The 18,896-nt window shown below is 45.4% G+C and overlaps 1 protein-coding gene across 1 annotated transcript in view; it reads right to left on the minus strand.

The window, feature by feature from the left end:
* Positions 1 to 14,678, minus strand: part of LOC140722996 (NACHT, LRR and PYD domains-containing protein 3-like) — a 725,328-nt gene extending 710,650 nt beyond the window's left edge. The window contains exons 1-3 of the mRNA XM_073037617.1: positions 14,568 to 14,678; positions 7,725 to 7,892; positions 1,627 to 1,723 (exon numbers count right to left, since the gene is read on the minus strand). Of these exons, the coding sequence (XP_072893718.1) occupies positions 1,627 to 1,636 (10 nt within the window). The 5' untranslated portion in view covers positions 1,637 to 1,723; positions 7,725 to 7,892; positions 14,568 to 14,678. The remainder of the gene's footprint in view (positions 1 to 1,626; positions 1,724 to 7,724; positions 7,893 to 14,567) is intronic.
* Between the last annotated feature and the right edge of the window lie 4,218 nt (positions 14,679 to 18,896).

Genomic DNA, 18,896 nt, shown 5'->3' on the forward strand with positions numbered 1-18,896 from the left:
GACTAGCAATGCTACTTCCCCACCCTTCATTCCTGTGCCCCTACCACATTTGAAATATTGGAACTCTGGAACATTAAGCTGCCAGTCCTGCCCCTCCTGCAGCCAAGTTTCACTAATGGCTATAATGTCGTAATTCCACGTGTCAATCCAGGCCCTCAGCTCGTCAGCGTTCGCCACAATACTCCTTGCATTGAAATAGACACACCTCAGAAGATTATTACCACCACCAAAGAGCCTTTCTGATTTTGCATGAACTTCTAACATTATTTATTTTCACCCCCGCTCCACTGTCTGCTCTGGAGCTCTGGTTCTATAGAATGGACTTGATTAAGCTGGAAAGAGTTTAGTGGAGAATGACCAGTACGTCACTGGACTAGGATGTTGGGTTTTCTATTATATGGTTCGTCTGGGACCATTTGCCCTGGATAATTGGATCTTGAAGGGTGACCTTACACATATACTTAAACATAATCAGGGGCCTAGATAGGGTAGATGGTCATAGTCTTTTTCCCGGGGTAGAGGAGTCTAAGACTCGAGGGCAGAAATTTAAAATGGACCGAAGGGGCATTCGTTTATGTGGCGGGTGATGGGTATAAATTACATGCAGCCAGAAGAGGCAATAAACACAAATAAATTTACAAAGTTCAGAGGATGTGGGCAGGGAAAAGGATAGAAGTCTATAAGGGAAATTTGGGAAAAGCTGTGGGAAAATGGAGCAAGCACAAAAGACATTTGGATCAGCATGAACTAGCTAGGCCGAAGGACCTGTGTCCAGGCTGTTATGTCTGTTTTATTTTCCCCGGAATCAGAGTTGAGCACAATCACAGTGCCTACTGGGGACTGAGACATTTGGTCATTGGCTATACCGGGTTTTCCATCAGAGATCCTGGGAATTTTAAATCCAGGTAGCAGGCCAACTTAATAGGGAAATATTGAGAACTCACATTCACCATTTGTACACAGCGCAGACATGGATTCGGGTATTAAAATACTGAAGCAAACCACATATTAATCCAGAATGAAATGTCATCTGATCTTCAACCATTCCCAATGCTGCCAATGTTCTCGGCTTGGCTACAGAGAACAGATTTCGGAAACTCCCCTCATGTCCTTTCCACAGCAGACAAGAAAACCAAGAGGGAGTTGATAGCTGCCGTTCCAAATCCTGAAATGCTCGTTTATCACACATCTCTGAATTCCTGGAAATGCTCCTACCATCTGGTTCTGAATTTTATAAATGAAATTTGGAGATATCTTACACACCAGGGCCTGTGTCGAGGTGAAACAGAAGCTGACCCAGGACTTTTACATAGCCCACAAGCCCGCTATTACATTCCTGTGTTTCACTCACAGCCATCTGATCAAGGAGTACCTGCTCCTTTCACTCAGGTGAAGCTTTGAAGCTCACTCAGGTGAGTGGAGTGATTCGACCATTACCGGTGTCAGGTCCCTGAGCTGGAACTGTTAGATTGATCAATTACATCAAGGCCGCTTTACCAGTGGGATCAATGATACTGCTTGATGAAAGTTTTCTGTGCCCAGTTAGCATCTGTGTAAGTTTGTTCATCTGTACTAGTGTGTGCCAACAGGACAGAAGTTCAGTTAGAATGATCCCAGTGATCATACCTTTGTCCATTCTGTATCTGACTGACGATGGTTGATTGCCGTCGTCTTGTTTATACTTTGGTCCCGGAGCAGGAAAGTTCCACCTACTGGTGATACCCTGAATTACAAACAAGCAGACAGTGAGTCAGAGAGAATACGATTACAGAATTTGCAAATAACAGTATCGCCATCCCCTGTATCAGAGCATCCGTTGGCTTAGGGACAAAACATTTCCTGTTAACATGAACTCCCACACCATGTCTGTGTCTGTCCAGTGCATCTACTGATAGAGTTACAGAGTAACAGAGCACAGATAGAGACCTTTCAGCCCAATGAGACAATGCTGACTACAGTGCTCACCGAGATGGTCCCAATTTCCTGTGATGGGCCCATTTCCCTACTGGCCTCTTCACTCCATCTACACATCCCAACTGCTTCTGGAATTATACAATTGGGTCTGCCTCATCCACTTCCTCTGGCAATTCCCTCCACATAATCACCAACCTCTACATGAAACCGTTGTTGCTAGTGTTGGTTTTTCAATCGATTTACCACTCCTCTGCCCATTTAGATCCCCTATAAGCTACGATAATCTTCACCGTGAACACCAGCCACTAATTTTGTGCCATCTGCGAACTTACTGGTCAAGCCTTGTACCTTCACATCCAAATGTGTGTAGGATAGTAACTGTTCTGGAACCTGGCGTTGCGTGTCCTCAGGCACCTGTACCTTCTACCTGATGGCAGCAGCGAGAAAAGTGCATTGCATGGGCGGTGAGGATCTTTCATGATGGATGCTGCTTTTCTACGGCAACATTTCATGTAGATAAACTCAATATTTGGGAGACCTTTACCCGTGACATACTGGACCAAATCCAGTACCTTTTGAAGGATTTTCTGCTCAAAGGCATTGGTGTTCCCCGATCCGTAATGCAGCCAATCAGCAGACTTTCCACCACACATCTGCGGAGGTTTGCCAACGTTTTTGATGACATACCGAATCTCCACAGACTCCTGAGGAAGTAGAGGCACTGCCTTACTTTCTTCGCAATTATATTTATATGAAAGGTCCAGGACAGGAACTCTGAGAGTGACACCCAAGAATTTAAAGTTACTGACCCCCTCCAACTCTGATTCTCCAATGAGTACTGGCTCAGGGACCTCGGGCTTCCCTCTCCTGACTGCTACTATCAGTTTTCTGGTCTTATTGATATTGAGTGAGAGGTTGTTTTTATTACACCACTCAGCCAAGTTTTCAGACTCACTCCTGTATGCTTATTCACCTCCCCTTTTGATAGAGTCCACAATAGAGGTATTATCAGCAAACATATATGGTGGTGGAGCTGTACTTTGCCACACAGTCACAGGTGTAAAGCGAGGAGAGCAGGGGGCTAAGTACACATCCCTGTGGTTCTCCTGTGCTGTTGGAAAATGTGGAGGAGATGTTTTTGCCAATCTGAACTGAGTTGGGTCTATAAGTGAGGAAATCCAGGATCCAATTGCACAAGGATGTATTGAGGTCAGGTGTTGGAGTTTGCTGAATAGTTTTGCGGGGATGGTGGTTTTAAAGGTACTCTGATAATTTTTACTTTGAACTTCCTCAGCGTCCCGTACGAGGCAAATGACCTCGAGCTGCAGCTCCAGTTCCTTAACGCATTCTCTGAGGATTTGCTGCTTGGTGCACCTGGTGCAGATGTGGTTATCTGGGAGGCTGGAGATCTCCCAGAATTTCAGTAATTTCTTTTTTTTTTTTATCTTAAACAATGCACAAACATTGACTGATTTCACAATGCTTATGATGTCCTGAACAGATTTTTGCTGAAATGCAATTCCCTTATTCACTAGTTTTCTCTTCATTCCAATACATCAATGTTCACAACATCCATCCCCAATACCTCCGCAGCTCACTGTCAATTTGTTACATCTCCTCCTGAAGTCACTTGTCTCTTCACTGAGGGGCAGTGATCAGAGAATTAAAGAAAAAAAAACAGGCAGCACTCCTTCTTGGGCCGTTACTGAGTAATTGTTCACCGAAGATAACCGAAAAAAGCAAATAAAAAAAGCTCTACATCATGTACTGTGAGTTTCATTATGAGTAAGAGTAACGCGGCAACATTCCATAATAATGAAATTGAAGTTGTAATGGCTCCTTTTACCCTGCCTCATGCTGCATTTAATTCAACCTGTGCTGGTGATGTTCCCCCGGCTCACTGCCCCTGGGGGCGAGGGTCCTCTCCCAATCCCGACCCCGCAGACAATCCCAACACAGAATGGAAAGGAAACTGCCGCCTATCCAGGAACAGTGAGCATGCGCAGTAATCGTTGCACCATCAGTGCAGGGGGTGGCGGGGCTGAAATGAAACCTACAGATACTGCAGATCTGCGGTAAAATGAGAGGGGAACACAGGATCCTATGACTGGTGGAGTGTCTCCCGTGACAATAAACCGGATCCTCATTTTAATTGTGTGGGAATATCAGATAGACTGGAAATTCTGGAGGGAGGTTTAATAGAAGTGTACATATTTTTGAGTAGCTCAGAAAAATAGAAAAGACCAAATTCTCACACAAATGGGTAATATACCCAGAAACACAGGCTGCATTTCGGCAGGTTGGAAGAGTGGAATGGAGTCAGGAGAAACACATTCCCCACCTGCAACGAAAGGACGTGATAGATGTAGATCTCACTGCCTTGTTCAAACGGGCGAAAGATGGGTGTGGTCCCAGCATCATCGCCTCATCCCCACCCTTCCCGAGGAGCAGAATAACAGGGACTGAGCGTTAGCTCATCCCATGCGGTTCGGGGTGCAGGTCCCACAACCCGGACTGACCCCGGCAGGTTCCGTCCAGGAAGCGGGGCGAAGGCCGCCAGTTCGATTGAGATAACGGGTCTCACTGCCCAGCATCAGACCTCCTCACTCGGGACTGGTCTCAATACTCACCGATGGGAAAGTTATGTCTTCACCCCGCAGTCAGTGATCCATCCCCCTGCTCCCCGCCCGGGGGACTTTTTCCGACCCCGAAACCTATTCAACAAGGAATGGAAAGGAAAACACCGCCCTTCCGAGAATGCGAGCATGCGCAATGTGATCAATGCGTCATCAGAGGGGAGGACTGTGCAGGGTGATCTGCTTTGGGATGGAGTGGCTGCAGTCAGGGTAGAGTCTTGTTGTTTAGGATTTTCATAAACAGCAGTTTTATTGATGTTAACTGGAATTGCCAGCAGGGAAAACACAGATTGCATCAGGTAACAGAACACCTCTCGTCCACAGTCTTGTCACCTGGGAAACTAAACATTTCCACAATGTCGACTCTAGGTATCCCTTCCTCTAAAAGCGACTGAATCATTCAGATCGCTGATCACTGAGAGCAATTATGGTTTGTTGGTCATTAAAGTTCGCCTTGGGTGGTTTGGATGGAGTTGATGTGGAGTTCGGGGTGTCACAGTGAAAGAACCGGACAGCCAAACGCTCTGACCTAGTGACCTCCGGCCACGGATGGTGCTGCTCAAATTATTCCTCAGATAAATTGCTAATGCAAGCAAGGAGGAACCATACTCCAAGCATCTTCAGGTTCCTGGGAACCACCCTCTCTCGGGATCTGAAGTGGGAGCAGAACATCAGCTCCATCCTGAAGAAGGCCCAGCAGCGGATGTATTTCCTGCGGTTCTTGAGGAAATACGGTCTGCCTCAGGAATTGCTGCTGCAGTTCTACACTGCAGTCATTGAGTCTGTCCTGTGCACCTCCATCATTGTGTGGTTTGGAGCCGCCACCAAGCAGGATAGAACCAGACTACAGCGCACAGTGAGGACTGCCGAGCGCATCATTGGAGCCTCCCTGCCCTCTATTGTGGACCTGTACTCTTCCAGGTTGAAGAAGAGGGCGGGGAACATCATAAAGGACTCCTCCCATCCTGCGCACGGGCTGTTTGATCTGCTTCCGTCTGGTAGGCGCTTCAGATCCCTCCAGGCTAAGACTAATAGGCATTGGAGAAGTTTTTTTCCCTACTGCGGTCACTTTGCTGAACAGTTAACTGCCGGTTAACTGTCGGCTAACTATTACTTGGATTGCACTACCTGTATGTATAATCTATATTTTCATTTATATTTATCATTAGTATTGTTTTGAGCAGAGAGACAACATCTGCCGGAAGGAAATTCCTTGTATGTGCATAGGTACTTGGCGAATAAAGTCTGATCCTGATTCTGTCCCCACAACAGCCACTGGGACAGCCTGCTGGCCTAAGGTGAGTCAGTTTACTCCTTTTTTTAAAAGCCAGACATTAAAAAAATGGCAGCCATCGGTTCCCATTGTGTCCCATAGTATGTTCGTGACTTGCTCTCAAAATCACTTCCCTCCCCACACCGCACTTGCAGGGCAACACTTTACCAGTGTCTGCAACAGATATACTGAAGCCTTCTTCGTCCTCGCCACTTCTGAGAAGAGAAACCCCCTATTCTCCCACTTCAATGTGTCACCCTTACGGCTCCGCCAACTCCTTGGCGAAGAAAAATGACATTCAAAAACAAGCTTGTTGGATCTTTCCCAGCAGTCAGGTAGGAAACACGTGGTGGGGTCTACGGAGGCAACTCCTGAATGACAAATGACGAAGCTCATATCCCCATTGGTTGGTATACTAAATAGGTATTTGAAATCTCCAATGAGAGGCAAGTAAATCTCACGTCACTTCACGAGACATACCGGGCACGTGCAGCCCGCTTAAATCGTCTCAACGTCAGCCCGGGAGTGTTAGTGTGACGAAGCTCCGTGAGAGGGCACGCACAGGCGGTAAGCGGGAGTGCGCGGTAGCGTAACAGGGAACGGGGAGCGCATCCTTCGGTCCCGTACCGCGCTGGCCAGATCACCGAATGAGTCATGGTCGATCTGCAACCCGCTGGCGTCCAACATTAACGCACAAATCTCAATGTATATTGTTAATCAATGCAGTGTTTCTTTCCAGTTCCACAATATAATTAATATGCTGAAGTTACATTGTCTTACACTAATTGAACTGTCAGAACTTTTCTAATTAACACAACAAATGCATAAGGAGACCACTCGGCCCTCCAAAACTGCTGCTGATCTGATTTAAACTTTCGTTACGCATTCCCCCATGTTCATCTCGATAACACTTCAACCCCACTCTTTATAAAGAAACTGGGCTTTGAATGGAATCACAGGCTTTAATTTCACTGTTCAGTGAGTAGAAAGAGTTCCTAACTCCCGCGATTAACACCAGCAAAAAATAGGAAGGTGAGAGGGGGAGTGTGTGTGGGGGGGAGCGGAAACTGTTGCTGCTTTTCACAGCACACAGCCAGTCCACAGCCAAACCTCTCACAGTCTCTCTGAAAATTGGATATATCTTAATATCAACAGCTTCATCATCTGACCCAACACGCTGCTTCCCATCCCGAAATGATTGCGTTTAAACCGATTCCGGCAGCTCCAGCAGTCCTGGCTGCAAGAGCACTTGTTCATCTCAAGGACAGATATAACCCATGGTACAGGGTCAAATGGGAACATTGCAAAACCTATTTATGCTTATTCACAGATTCATAGGTTCTGACTATTTGTTAGAAGAAAAGTGTTTGATGACGACGGGGTATGTAAATGTAAATTATTGTTTGACATTTGCTAGTTTGGACTGAATGAAATGTGGTGCCGGGACAGTTGGCTTCAAGAGGGTTTGCTCTTAGCAGAGGCTTGCACGACGATACACTCGAGGGCAAGTATATCATTGTAGCTTGCAATAGACAGAGGAGTCAATGACATGTTGTTGTAGTTCACGGTAATTCTACATTTCTGCCATCACTGGAGCAGGAAAAAACTGCGGCCTCTTATAAAGGGAGGAAATTCTCAATGCATTTTGAGATTATTGTGACCTAACACAGACAAGCAAGGAAACATCAGAACTGATAAGAGTTTCAAATGAGCAAACAATATGAGGAATGTGCGTGGCTTCACGGAGCTGATGCTGACAGCACATTAGCAGATCTGGAATGATTGCAACTGGCATAACTGGTATTTCTAGGCTCATTCAGTCTCACTCCAGCTATTCCCTGCCTTCCTTGGTTCAGAAATGTAATGTCTAAAGGACCAGTGTTTGAGTAAATGAGACTCACCAAGCTTTCTCCTGACTGAATCAATGGAAACTCCGGGTCAGAAGGGTTCTCTCGAATTGGTGCCCTCCGTCGTCGGGCTGGTTCATTGTTGCTGTTCCCTCGTCTACATTTGGGATGTGCTTCCAGTCGTGGACTTCTCTTCCAATAAATCTCTCACCGCAGGTCTAACTTTAACCAGAGAGATAATGAAGTATGTTACTAAAACAAACGAGAACTAAGCATTAACCTGACATTTAAATTTTGAACGCGTATGTCATGATCCGAGTGAAGAAATCTGTAACTGTCCCTCACACCTTACAAATCCTGACATGGGATACAAAGGAACACACACAAAATGCTGGAGGAACTCATCAGGCCAGGAAGCATCTGTATGTCGACGCTACTCTCTTCCATAGATGCTGCCCGGCCTGCTCAGTTAGTCCAGCATTTTGTGTGTGTTGCTTGGACTTCCAGCATCTGAAGATTTCCTATTGTTTGTGATGGGATACAAGGAAGTCATCGTTCAGTCATGGTATAAGATACAAGTCACAATATATAGGAGTAGAATTAAGCGATTCGGCCATTCCAGTCTACTCCATAATCAATCATGGAGGATTATTTTCCAACACCGTATTCTTGCTTCCCAGTTATAACACTCAACCTATTTGGCAACCCAGAACATGAATATACCCAGCGATCGCCTCCATCACTGTTTGTGGTGACAAATTCCACAGATCAAACAACCCTTGGCTGAAGTAATGTCTCTCATCTCAATTTTAAAGTGATGCTTCTTTATTCTGAGGCTGCACTCTCAGATCCCAGACTCTCTGTCTAATCCAGACACCCTCTCCATTTCCACTGCATCCGGGCTTGTTGTTATTCGGTTGGTGTAAATAATCACTCCCGTCCTAACTGCCCCCCTCCACCAACTCTAGATTTTATGGGCGGGGTTGATTTACTTTTCAGCATCTTGAGTTTCTGTTTGACTCCCACTGGCAGATAGACAGGTGACAGTGAGGGGGAATGTCCAAATGTGAATTGAATTCTGAAACCCCTGTCTATTTCTACTGGTGCAAACACAAAACCAAACATGTGAGCACAGAACAGAAATACTCGCTCAACGTCACATAAACCCGGACAACTTGATCCCCTGATTCATTTTATCTGGGTCAAGACATGTGTGGTAACCCAGGATCCAACCTCAGAGGGTCACAGCCCACACTGAGAGCCTGGCACATCTTTTCCACATCTCACACTGGGTATTCACACATCTCACATTGAAAGATTCACGCTACCAATATCCAGACACCGGAGATATCTGCTTCTGTAAAAGCACCAACGTAGACCAAAGCACAAACAATGCAAATTCCATATTCCTGGAGCCCCCATCCCAAGATTATATCTCAAGCACCAACTCTCCCAGGGCTCGTTGCTGCCGGTAAAATGCGGCAGTGTCTCAGCTAATCACAGTTCAAAAACTTACACTCCCACACCAAAGCATGACAGAACTGGAGCCTGGTGATCCTCTTTCTAGACGGGGATTAGCTGTAAAACATGGGTCTTGGATCACAAAGAGGGTGCTGATACATTCTAGCTTGTTCCCACAGTTACATTGAACACAGTTGTTCATTATTTTATTGTTGAGCGCAGTGCAGCCCAGGTCAATTAGCAGCCACTTTCCTCGTCGTGTAACAGGAACAAAATGTTTTAAATATAAAATTGAAAATATAGCACTGGAAACTCAGTGCAGGAGATTTCTTTTTGTTCTTTTGATGCAGAAACGATTGACTGGCTGCAAGATGTTTGACACCCAGAACAGAATCGCACAAAAACATTCCCTACAATCTTCTTCATTCCATCCCGCACAGGAAATGCTCAAAGCATCCTCGTATCTGAGGCCACTCTCTCTCCGCTGAGAGTCAGCAACCAGAGAGTGATAAAGACGTTCAACACTCTCTGCAGCTCTGGTGAGCCGTTGCCCTGGTGACGGAGGAAGTGGCTCGCAAAGATAACCGAGCGGGGAAATAACAAACTCAGTGTGACACGTTCTCGGTTTCATTGTGACAAAGATGAACAGAACATTCAGGCATTTTGTAATGGTGGTACTAAAATTCCAGTGGTTGTTTTTACCCTTTTGCGGTGCATTTAGTAAGTCTCATGGTAGTTCTTGCTTTACAACACTCTTAGCAGTGCAATTGAATATCAAAATGATCTCTTTTTATGTTTTATTGATTTCACTAAAGCATTTGACAAAGTGCAACATGGAAAATTATTTCAAGTTCTCACTTAACTAAACATTGACAGAAGGGACCAATAACGGCTTCAAAATTTATATTGGAATCAAACAGTGGCGGTAAAAATGATGATAATATAAGCAGTTGGACTAAAATTCAAAGGGGAGTTAGAGAGAGATGCGTTGCCTCACCGAAATTATTTCATATCTATACTGAAATGATTCTCAGGGAAACAGAAGACCTAGATGGGATAAAAATTGGAGGAGTTTACATCAACAATATAAGATACGCAGATGATAACACCCTAATAGCAAGTGCTGCAGAAGACCTACAAATCCTCCTAGACAAAGGGTACAAACAAGTACAGATTTTGGTCTAACCATCAACGGTAAAAAAAAATGTATATATGGTAATATAAAAAGAGCAGCATACTCCCAACTGCCAATTGTCCATCGGTAACCAAGAGGTTGAACAAAAGACCAGCTTTAAATACCTTGGTAGCTTTATATCACAAGATGCGAGAAGTAAAGTAGAAATTAAAAGAAGAATTGCCATTGCCAAAACCAACTTCCAAATAATGAAACAGACATATTTCTATGACAACAAGGCTCAGGCTACTAAAATGCTACATCTGGTCAATCTTGCTTCCGAAACGTGGACTGTAACACTAGAACTCCAAAGAAACTTAGAAGCAACAGAAATGTGTTTTTTTAGAAGAATGCTGAAAATATCACATAGAGATAGTTAACTAATGAGACAGTACTCCAGCGTGCCCATACAAAACGATCTTTAATGACAACATTAAATGAGATGAATCTTAAATTCCTGGATCATGTCATCAGAAAGGGAAAAACGGAATGCCTTACATTGTAAGGCCGTATGCCTGGGAAACGCGGAAGAGGAAGCCAAAGAAGAAAATATATGGACACTGTGAAAGAACTAACAGATCTAAGTGTACGAGATATCATTGACACTGTGAGGGATCATCGGATGTGGAGTCCCATGATCGCCCAGGCGTGTAACGCACAAGGCACATGCAGAAGAAGTATCAATGTCAGTCTCATATGTCCAGACACTTCTGTGCTTAACATCACTTCATGGACACAGAATCAATCTTTTTAAACTATCATACTTCATGTCTAGTGTTTTGTTTATTATTGTGGCCTCCATCATTTTGGTTTTTTCTTCTGTCCTGAGTAACAATTATTTTGTTCTCCTTTACACTTGTTACTGGAATGACATTAAATAATCTTGAATCTTGAAACCTGGGTAAAATACCACGACCAACCACATTATCTATATTCCCTCGTGATTTCATGAACTCCTATAATGTCACCCTCATTCTCCTCTGCAATGAAGATCCAGCTCGGCCAAAAGCTTCCTATGACTCGGCCCTCTAGTCCAGGCAACATCTTCAGCAATCTCTTCTGCACCCTCTCCAGCTTGATAATATATTTACTAGAGTAGGGTGAACACAACGGTACATAATACTCTGTGTAGCCATGTACATTCATGTACAAATCAATGGCATGAATAATAAATTACAGAGGTCTCAACACTGACACTCACATCCCACTCGTCACAGGCCTCCATTCGCTAGAACCATCTACATTCATCCCCCTCTCCTTCTTGTTCTCGAGCCCGGTGTGAATCCACCTCGCCAGCTCCCTGTGAATCCCACGTGACCCAACCTTCCCGATCAGCTGCGATGCAGAACCTTGTTACAGACTTTACAAAAGTTCAGATGAACATCACTGCCCAACTTCACCTAACGCCCTAGTTCATTCTTAAATAATCTCCAAAATACTTGACAGATATGATATCCTATTGGACAGTGTAGACGGTGATGTCCCCATAACCAAAGACCAACCGCCCGGGATTTCAGCTTCACTGCAGACTGAGAAAATTCCGATCACAGCTGTCGAATTACCAACCTGGACTGTAGCCCGTATACTGCCAGTTCCATATCCTCAGAGTCACCAGCCCAATATTATCACCCATACAAAAACACCTTGGTGCCGGCAATTTGCTGTGGTGTTCCTGCCATTTCCGATTCACAAACTAAGGTGGAATTGGAACCTAATGACCCTCTGTCGGGGCGGGTGCTCAGGCTGTTTCCCCGGTCTGTATAGAGGATGCGGTACACTTCAGCCTGATCCCAGCAGCTAAACCGAGCACATTTGATCACAATCTTCCTGCTGTGTGGGATCTTGCCCTGCACAGCTGGCTGCCATGTTTCCTGCAGCGTAGCAGGAACAAAATGTAAAGTTATAAAGTAGAAAATGCTGGGAGCTCAGTACATCAGACTACATCTCTGAAAGGACAAATGGTGGAAAACCCAGTTCCAGAACCGAGACTGTCCAAGATGCTGCCGATCTGCTGAGCGTTTCCAGTATTATCTCCTCCTTATTTAAACTTCCTGTAACTGTAGTATTTTCTGCATTTTCATTTTAATGCACAGATAGTAACTCATTGCTACCCTAAATTGTAAATGCCACCCCACCCCAACCACTTTGTTAGTTCTGAGTTCACTCTGACCCTGGTGTAGTACATCCCACACAGTCAATGCTCACAGCATCCTTTCCTCCCACTATCATTCTGTTACATTTGCTCCCGAGGCCACTGTCTCTACACTGAGAGGCGGTGACCACAGAGCGATAAAAAGTGCAACACTTGCTGCAGCTCTGACGGGCCGTTACCCTGGAAACAGAGCAAGTGGCTCACTGAAAATAACCGAGAAAGGAAATAACAAGCTTAACATCAGATGCTATGAGTTCCATTATGACAAAGATTAACACTGCAGCCATTTTGTAACGGTGAAACTAAAATTGAAATGGCTGCTTTTTCCCTGCCACGCGCTGTACTCAATTAAACCTGTGGTATTTCTAGTTATCAAAAAAAAAAGCACAACCCTGGAAAAGGGGCAAAACAAAACTTCACAATGAGGACAAAGTTTAGAAGAAAGATTGCTGAAAGATATCATTGTGGCAACGGGATACAGTCTGAATTGTTGAACAAGATGGTTGATATATATCATTGAGGTGGTGGGATACAGGCTGGACAGAGATTGAACAAGATGATTGATATATATCATTGAGGTGGTGGGATACAGACTGGACAGAGGTTGAACAAGATGGTTTATATATATCATTGAGGTGGGGGCATACAGACTGGACAGAGGTTGAACAAGATGGTTTATATATATCTTTGAGGTGGTAGCATGCAGGCTGGACAGAGATTGAACAAGATGGGCAGGGAATAAGCAGATGGAACCAGGTGGGAGAAGGAATCAAGTGCACTCTCTGATGGTGGTCCAGTAATACAGATCCTGAAATAATAGTACACACTAGTAGATAACAGATTCCAATATAACAAAACCAGAACAAACAATAAGAACTTCAGTACATGTCCTTTTCCACTCTACAGGCTGTATCAATGCACCGCAGAAGTATCCCATCCCGATACTTCACATCTTCATACGGCTACTGCTCTTCCTGTAACTGAATGAAATAGCGGAGAACTGTGGACACAGCTGAATACATCATAGAAACCAACCTCCCCACCATGGAGTCTGTCTACACTTCCCACTGACTCGGTAGAACAGCCAACATAATGAAAGATCCCCACAACCGTGAACATTCTCACTTCTCACCCTCTCATCGGGGCGAAGAAAAAATAAAACAGAATCATGCCGCTGGGCTCAAGGACGGTGTCCGTTCTGCTGTTAGAAGCGAACAGCGTGATGAGTGGACTCCTCACCTCACAGTCTAAATCAATGTGACCTTGCACCACATATCTACCTGCACTGCACTTTCTCTGTAATCAGAATGATTTGTTTTACCTCAATGTACTGCTGCAATGTACTGATCTGTGTGGAGAATACCGGAGACACGATTTTCAATCTACCTCTGTACATGGAAAACAAAATAAAGATTCTCCATTTCAATCGTGTGGGAATATTAGACAGCCTGGGTTGCTCCTTTGGAAATTCCGGAGTGAGTGTACACATTTCCGAGAATCCCAGATAAATGAACAAGACTTAATTCTCGCATTAATAGGGCCAGATATCGGGAAACACTGTCAGCATTTCGGCAAGCCGTATCAATGGAAAGAAGATGGAAATAAACTTCCCAGTCCTCCGAGAGGACGTGAGAGATCTGGATCTCACTATCCTGTCTGAACTGGGAAAGATGAAACTACTTATATACGTGGAGGAGTCTCCCGAGGGTGCGATTACTCTGTTTAACCCTCGAGTCTGCAAGAACACAACGGGCCGAACGGCCGCTTCCAGTGTGCTGCAAAAATATAAAACAATTATCGACCCCAGGCGTCGATCCGGGTGAAGTTTGGATCCGGTACCGGGCCGGGTGATGGAGGTAAAGTTCACCAGGTACATCTTAATGGATGGGTTCAGTCTCGGCATCACCACCTCATCCCGCTCCTGGGACCAGAACACCAGGGGCTGAGCGGCGGCTCATCTCAGGCGGTTCGGTGTGAAGGTCCCATAACCCGGACCGACCACGACAGGTTGTGTCCAGGAAGCGGGACGAGGCCGCCAGTTCGAGGAAGTTGACGGGACTCTCTACCCCACATGAGGTTCCCCGCCCCTGGGATCGGCTTCAGTACTCACCGATGGGAAGTTTTCACTTGCGTTCAACCCCAGTGACCGGCCTCAATACTGACCGATGAGAACATCATCAATTTGCTGGAGAGCAGCGAGATCCTTCCACCGGCTCCCCACAGACGACCAGCTTCAACAGAGAACGGAAAGAAAACCCCCGCCCACCCGGAGACTGTGAGAGCGGGGGCGGGGCCTCGGAAGGGAAACCACAGATGCTGCAGATCTGCGTTTGAAATGGGAGCGAGAAACCGGTGACTCTGATCCTCGCCCCTCACACGCTGCCCGACCTACCTGCCGCATTCCCCACATTATTCCATATTTACACCAACTCCATTTTTATTTTTCCCTAAGAATCTTCCCCGTCCCCATGGCTCCATCTCCCGGTTCTCAGAGTTAAGGGTTCGATTCCCATCCCGGTCCGACATACAATTCCCTCCCGAAAAGAAATTTTGCAGGCTTCATTGAAATCACTTCTATGTTTATAAACACTTTTTTCTATTCACATTCCTCCGGCCTCACTGGACAGGAACACTGAAACACCAAGTGAGAAAAAGCAGGAGGCCATTCAGCCCCTCTAACCATCAACAAGATGGCGGCTGCTCTCCCATCTCAGCCACATGTTTCTGTCCGATCTTTATTTCCTCGATCCCTTCGATCTCCACACATCTGCCGGCCTCTGTTTTATTTGAAGACGGTCACTAAGGTGTTGCTCCTCCACCCTGAGGACGGTCTCATCTTGGCACAAGAGGAGGCCGTTGATCGAAACGTCGGAATGGGAATCAGAACTAAAATGTCCGGCCACTGCAAAGTCCCCCTTGTGGCAGATGATACAGAGATGCTCGACGAAACGGTCTCCCATTTGATGGTGGGTCTCACCAATGTAAAGGAGGCCGCATCGGGAGCACCGGACACAATAGATGACCCCAGCAATAGATTCGCAGATGAAGTGTTGCCTCACCGGGAAGGACTGTTTTGTGTCTCTGAATGGAGGTCAGGGAGGAGGGGTACGGCAGGTGTAGCACTTAGGCTGATGTAGGGATAAGTATCTGGAAGAAGATTAATGAGGAGGGATGAATGAACAAGGGAATTGTGGAGGGAGTGATCCCTGTTGAACCCTATTTGTGACATCCTAAACAGATTTGCATGAATGCAATCCCTACATTCATTAGTTATCTATTTACTGCGATAGAAACATCATATATTCCATACAGTGCATCCGGGCCCCCATACCGGCTGCTGAGTTCACTGAGGGGCGGTGACCAGAGAGTGATAAATATGTTCAACACTCTGCAGCTCTGGTGGGCTGTTACCCTGGTGATGGAGGAAGTGGCTCAGCAGAACTAACTGAAAATAGGAAATAAGGAATTCAACTTCACATGCTCTTTTCATGAATTTATGAACATTTGGAGAGGCATAAAATTGTTACAAATAGACAGCTTGGCTTTGTCAAAGGCAGGTCGTGCCTTACCGGCCTGATTGAATTTTCTGAGGATGTGACTAAACACATTTATGGAGGTGGATTTCAGTGGATTTCAGCAAGGCACTTGATGAAGTACCCATACAAGGCTTATTCAGAAAGTAAGGACGCATGGGATCCAAGCAGACATTGCTTTGTGGATTCAGAAATGTCTTGCTCACAGAACGCAAAATTGTTTGTAGATGGGTCATATTCTGCCTGGATGTCGCTGACTAGTGCTGTTCCTCAGGGATCTGTTCTGGCACCACTTCTCTTCATAAGTTTTATAAAGGACCTGGATGAGGAAGTAGAGGGATAGGTTAGTACATTTGCTGATGACACAAAGGTTAGGGGTATTGTGGATCGTTTGGAGGGCTGTCGAGGTTATAGCAGTACCCGGATTGGAAGCGAAACTGGGCTGAGAAGTGGAAGATGGAGTTCGACCCAGATAAGTGTGAGCTGGTTCACTTTAGAAGGTACATATGATGGCAGAATACAGTATGAATTGTAAGACACTTGGCAGTGAGGAGGATCAGAGGGATCTTGGGGTCTGAGTCCATAGGACACTCAAAAATGCTACGCAGCCTGACTGTGTGGTTCAGAAGGCATACGGTGTATTGGCCTTCATCAACCTTGTGATTGAGTTCAAGTGCCAAGAGGTAATGTTACTGTTATATAGGACCCTGGTCAGACCCCACTTGGAGTTCTGTGCATGAAGTGCAGTTCTGGTCGCCTCACTACGGGAACGATGTGGAAGCCATAGAAAGGGTGCAGAGGAGATTTACAAGGATTTCTCTGGATTGTGGAGCATGTCTTATGAGAATAGGGTGAGTGAACTCAGCTTTTTCTTCTTGGAGCGACGGAGGATGAGAGGTGACCTAATAGAGGTGCATAAGATGATGACTGGCATAGATCGTGTGGATAGTCAGAGGCTTTTTCTCAGGGCTGAAATGGTTAACACGAGAGGGCACAGTTTTAAGATGCTTGGGAGAAGGTACAGAGGAAATGTCAGGGGTAAGTTTTTTTTTACTCAGAGAGTGGTGAGTGCGTGGAATGTGCTGCCGGCGACGGTGGTGGAGGCGGATACAACAGGGCCTTTTAAGAGACTTTTGGTAGGTACATGGAGATAAAAAGAAGAGGGCTGATGGGTAACCCTAGGAAAATTCTAAAGTATGTTCATGTTTGGGAGAGCACTGTTGGACGAAGGGCCAGTGTATTATGCTGTAGGTTCTCTATGTTTCTCTACTTCTATGTTCTCAGTTCATTCTATACAGCCAAGGCTCACAGCATTCTTTCCTCCCGCTATCATGATGTGGCATTTGTTCCTGAGGCCACTGTCTCTACCCTGAGAGGCGGTGAACAAAAAGCGATAAAAAAATGTGCAACTCTTCTTGCAGCTCTAGTTACCCTGGAAACGGAGGAAGTGGCTCACCAAAAATAACTGAAAAGGGAAATAACAAACACAACATCGTATGCTGTGAGTTTAATTATGATAAAGTTTAACACTGCAGCCATTTTGAATCGAAGAATCTATAATTGTAAAGTCTGCTTTTAACGTGCTGTTTTCAATAATACTCTGATAGTTCTGGCTAACAAAAAATGACAATAGTCAGCGATCAATAATATATTAACCTCTGCCGGAAATATACCCAGTGACAGCCCCAATCACCATCTGTTGCAACAAACTCCACAGATCGACCACTCTTTGGCTGAGGAAGTTGCTCTCAGTTTTAAAGTGTAGCTTGTTTATTCCGAGGCTGTCCTCTCAGACCCCGGACTGTCCGTCTGAAGGAAATATCCTCCACGTGTCCACTGTCTCCAGGCTGTTCAGTATTCTGTAGGTTTAAATAACCCGTCCACCCCTATACTTCTGAACTCAATAGAGTACAAGCTCAGAGTCATGAAATGCTTGCAATACTAGCGGTGATTGATACGTTCGTGACCCAAGGTAGAAGGAGTCAATTTTAGAAAACCCAGCACATTTATTTTTCAACATAGTCCCCGCCTACATTTACACGCTTAGTCCAGCGGTCGTGGAGCAAACTGATCCCTTCTTTGCAGAATTCGACATCTTGGACCTCCAGAGTTGGTCGACAATCAGAGTGATTGATAAGTTCATGGCTTAAGGTAGAAGGAGACGAGTTATACAGCTCTCGTTACATGCACATTCAGATCAACTCTTTGAGTGATTATGCATAAAGTTTGAAGATAATAACTCATCTTCCACCTCAGGCCACAGACTTATCAATCACCCCTCGTAGAGAAACCCTCTCATTCCTGAGATTACACCTGTGAACCATGTGAGCCACAGTTGTACAGAACACATCTGTTTCATTTCCAACGATTGACAGACAGGAGACAATGAGGGGCGATTTCCAAACACAGTTTGAAAACCAAACTCACGGGTCTATTTCTACTGTTGCAAACACGGAACAGCCCGTCTACTCACAGCCTCTCACTGTGAGGAATGGGATGGAAACTCACCCTCTCCTCAGCATAGCAGTCATTGCTTCCAAAGAAACTCCCGAAACAAACATCTGAGCCCAGAACAGAAATACTGGCTCAACACCTCATAAACCTGGGCAGCTTGAACCCCGGTTCCATTGTACTTGGATCTAAAACTGTGATATCTCAGGACCTAACCTCACAGGGTCACACAGCTGAATCTGCCACTCACGGACCCCCGAATCCTCACACATCGTCCCCGCATCTCACACTGCGTGGTGTAATCAGAAATTTCCCCATAGCCAATGCCCAGCACCCCGAGGCTTTTGATTCATTGTGAAAGGAGGAACATCCAGCCCCCATCTGTGGAAGTACTGATCTGGGTCTAATCCCAAACACTGACAGCTACATAGGCCCAGTGTTTCCTAGGGTTACAG

Source organism: Hemitrygon akajei, unplaced genomic scaffold (genome assembly GCF_048418815.1).
Source record: "Hemitrygon akajei unplaced genomic scaffold, sHemAka1.3 Scf000096, whole genome shotgun sequence".
Lineage (NCBI taxonomy): Eukaryota > Metazoa > Chordata > Chondrichthyes > Myliobatiformes > Dasyatidae > Hemitrygon > Hemitrygon akajei.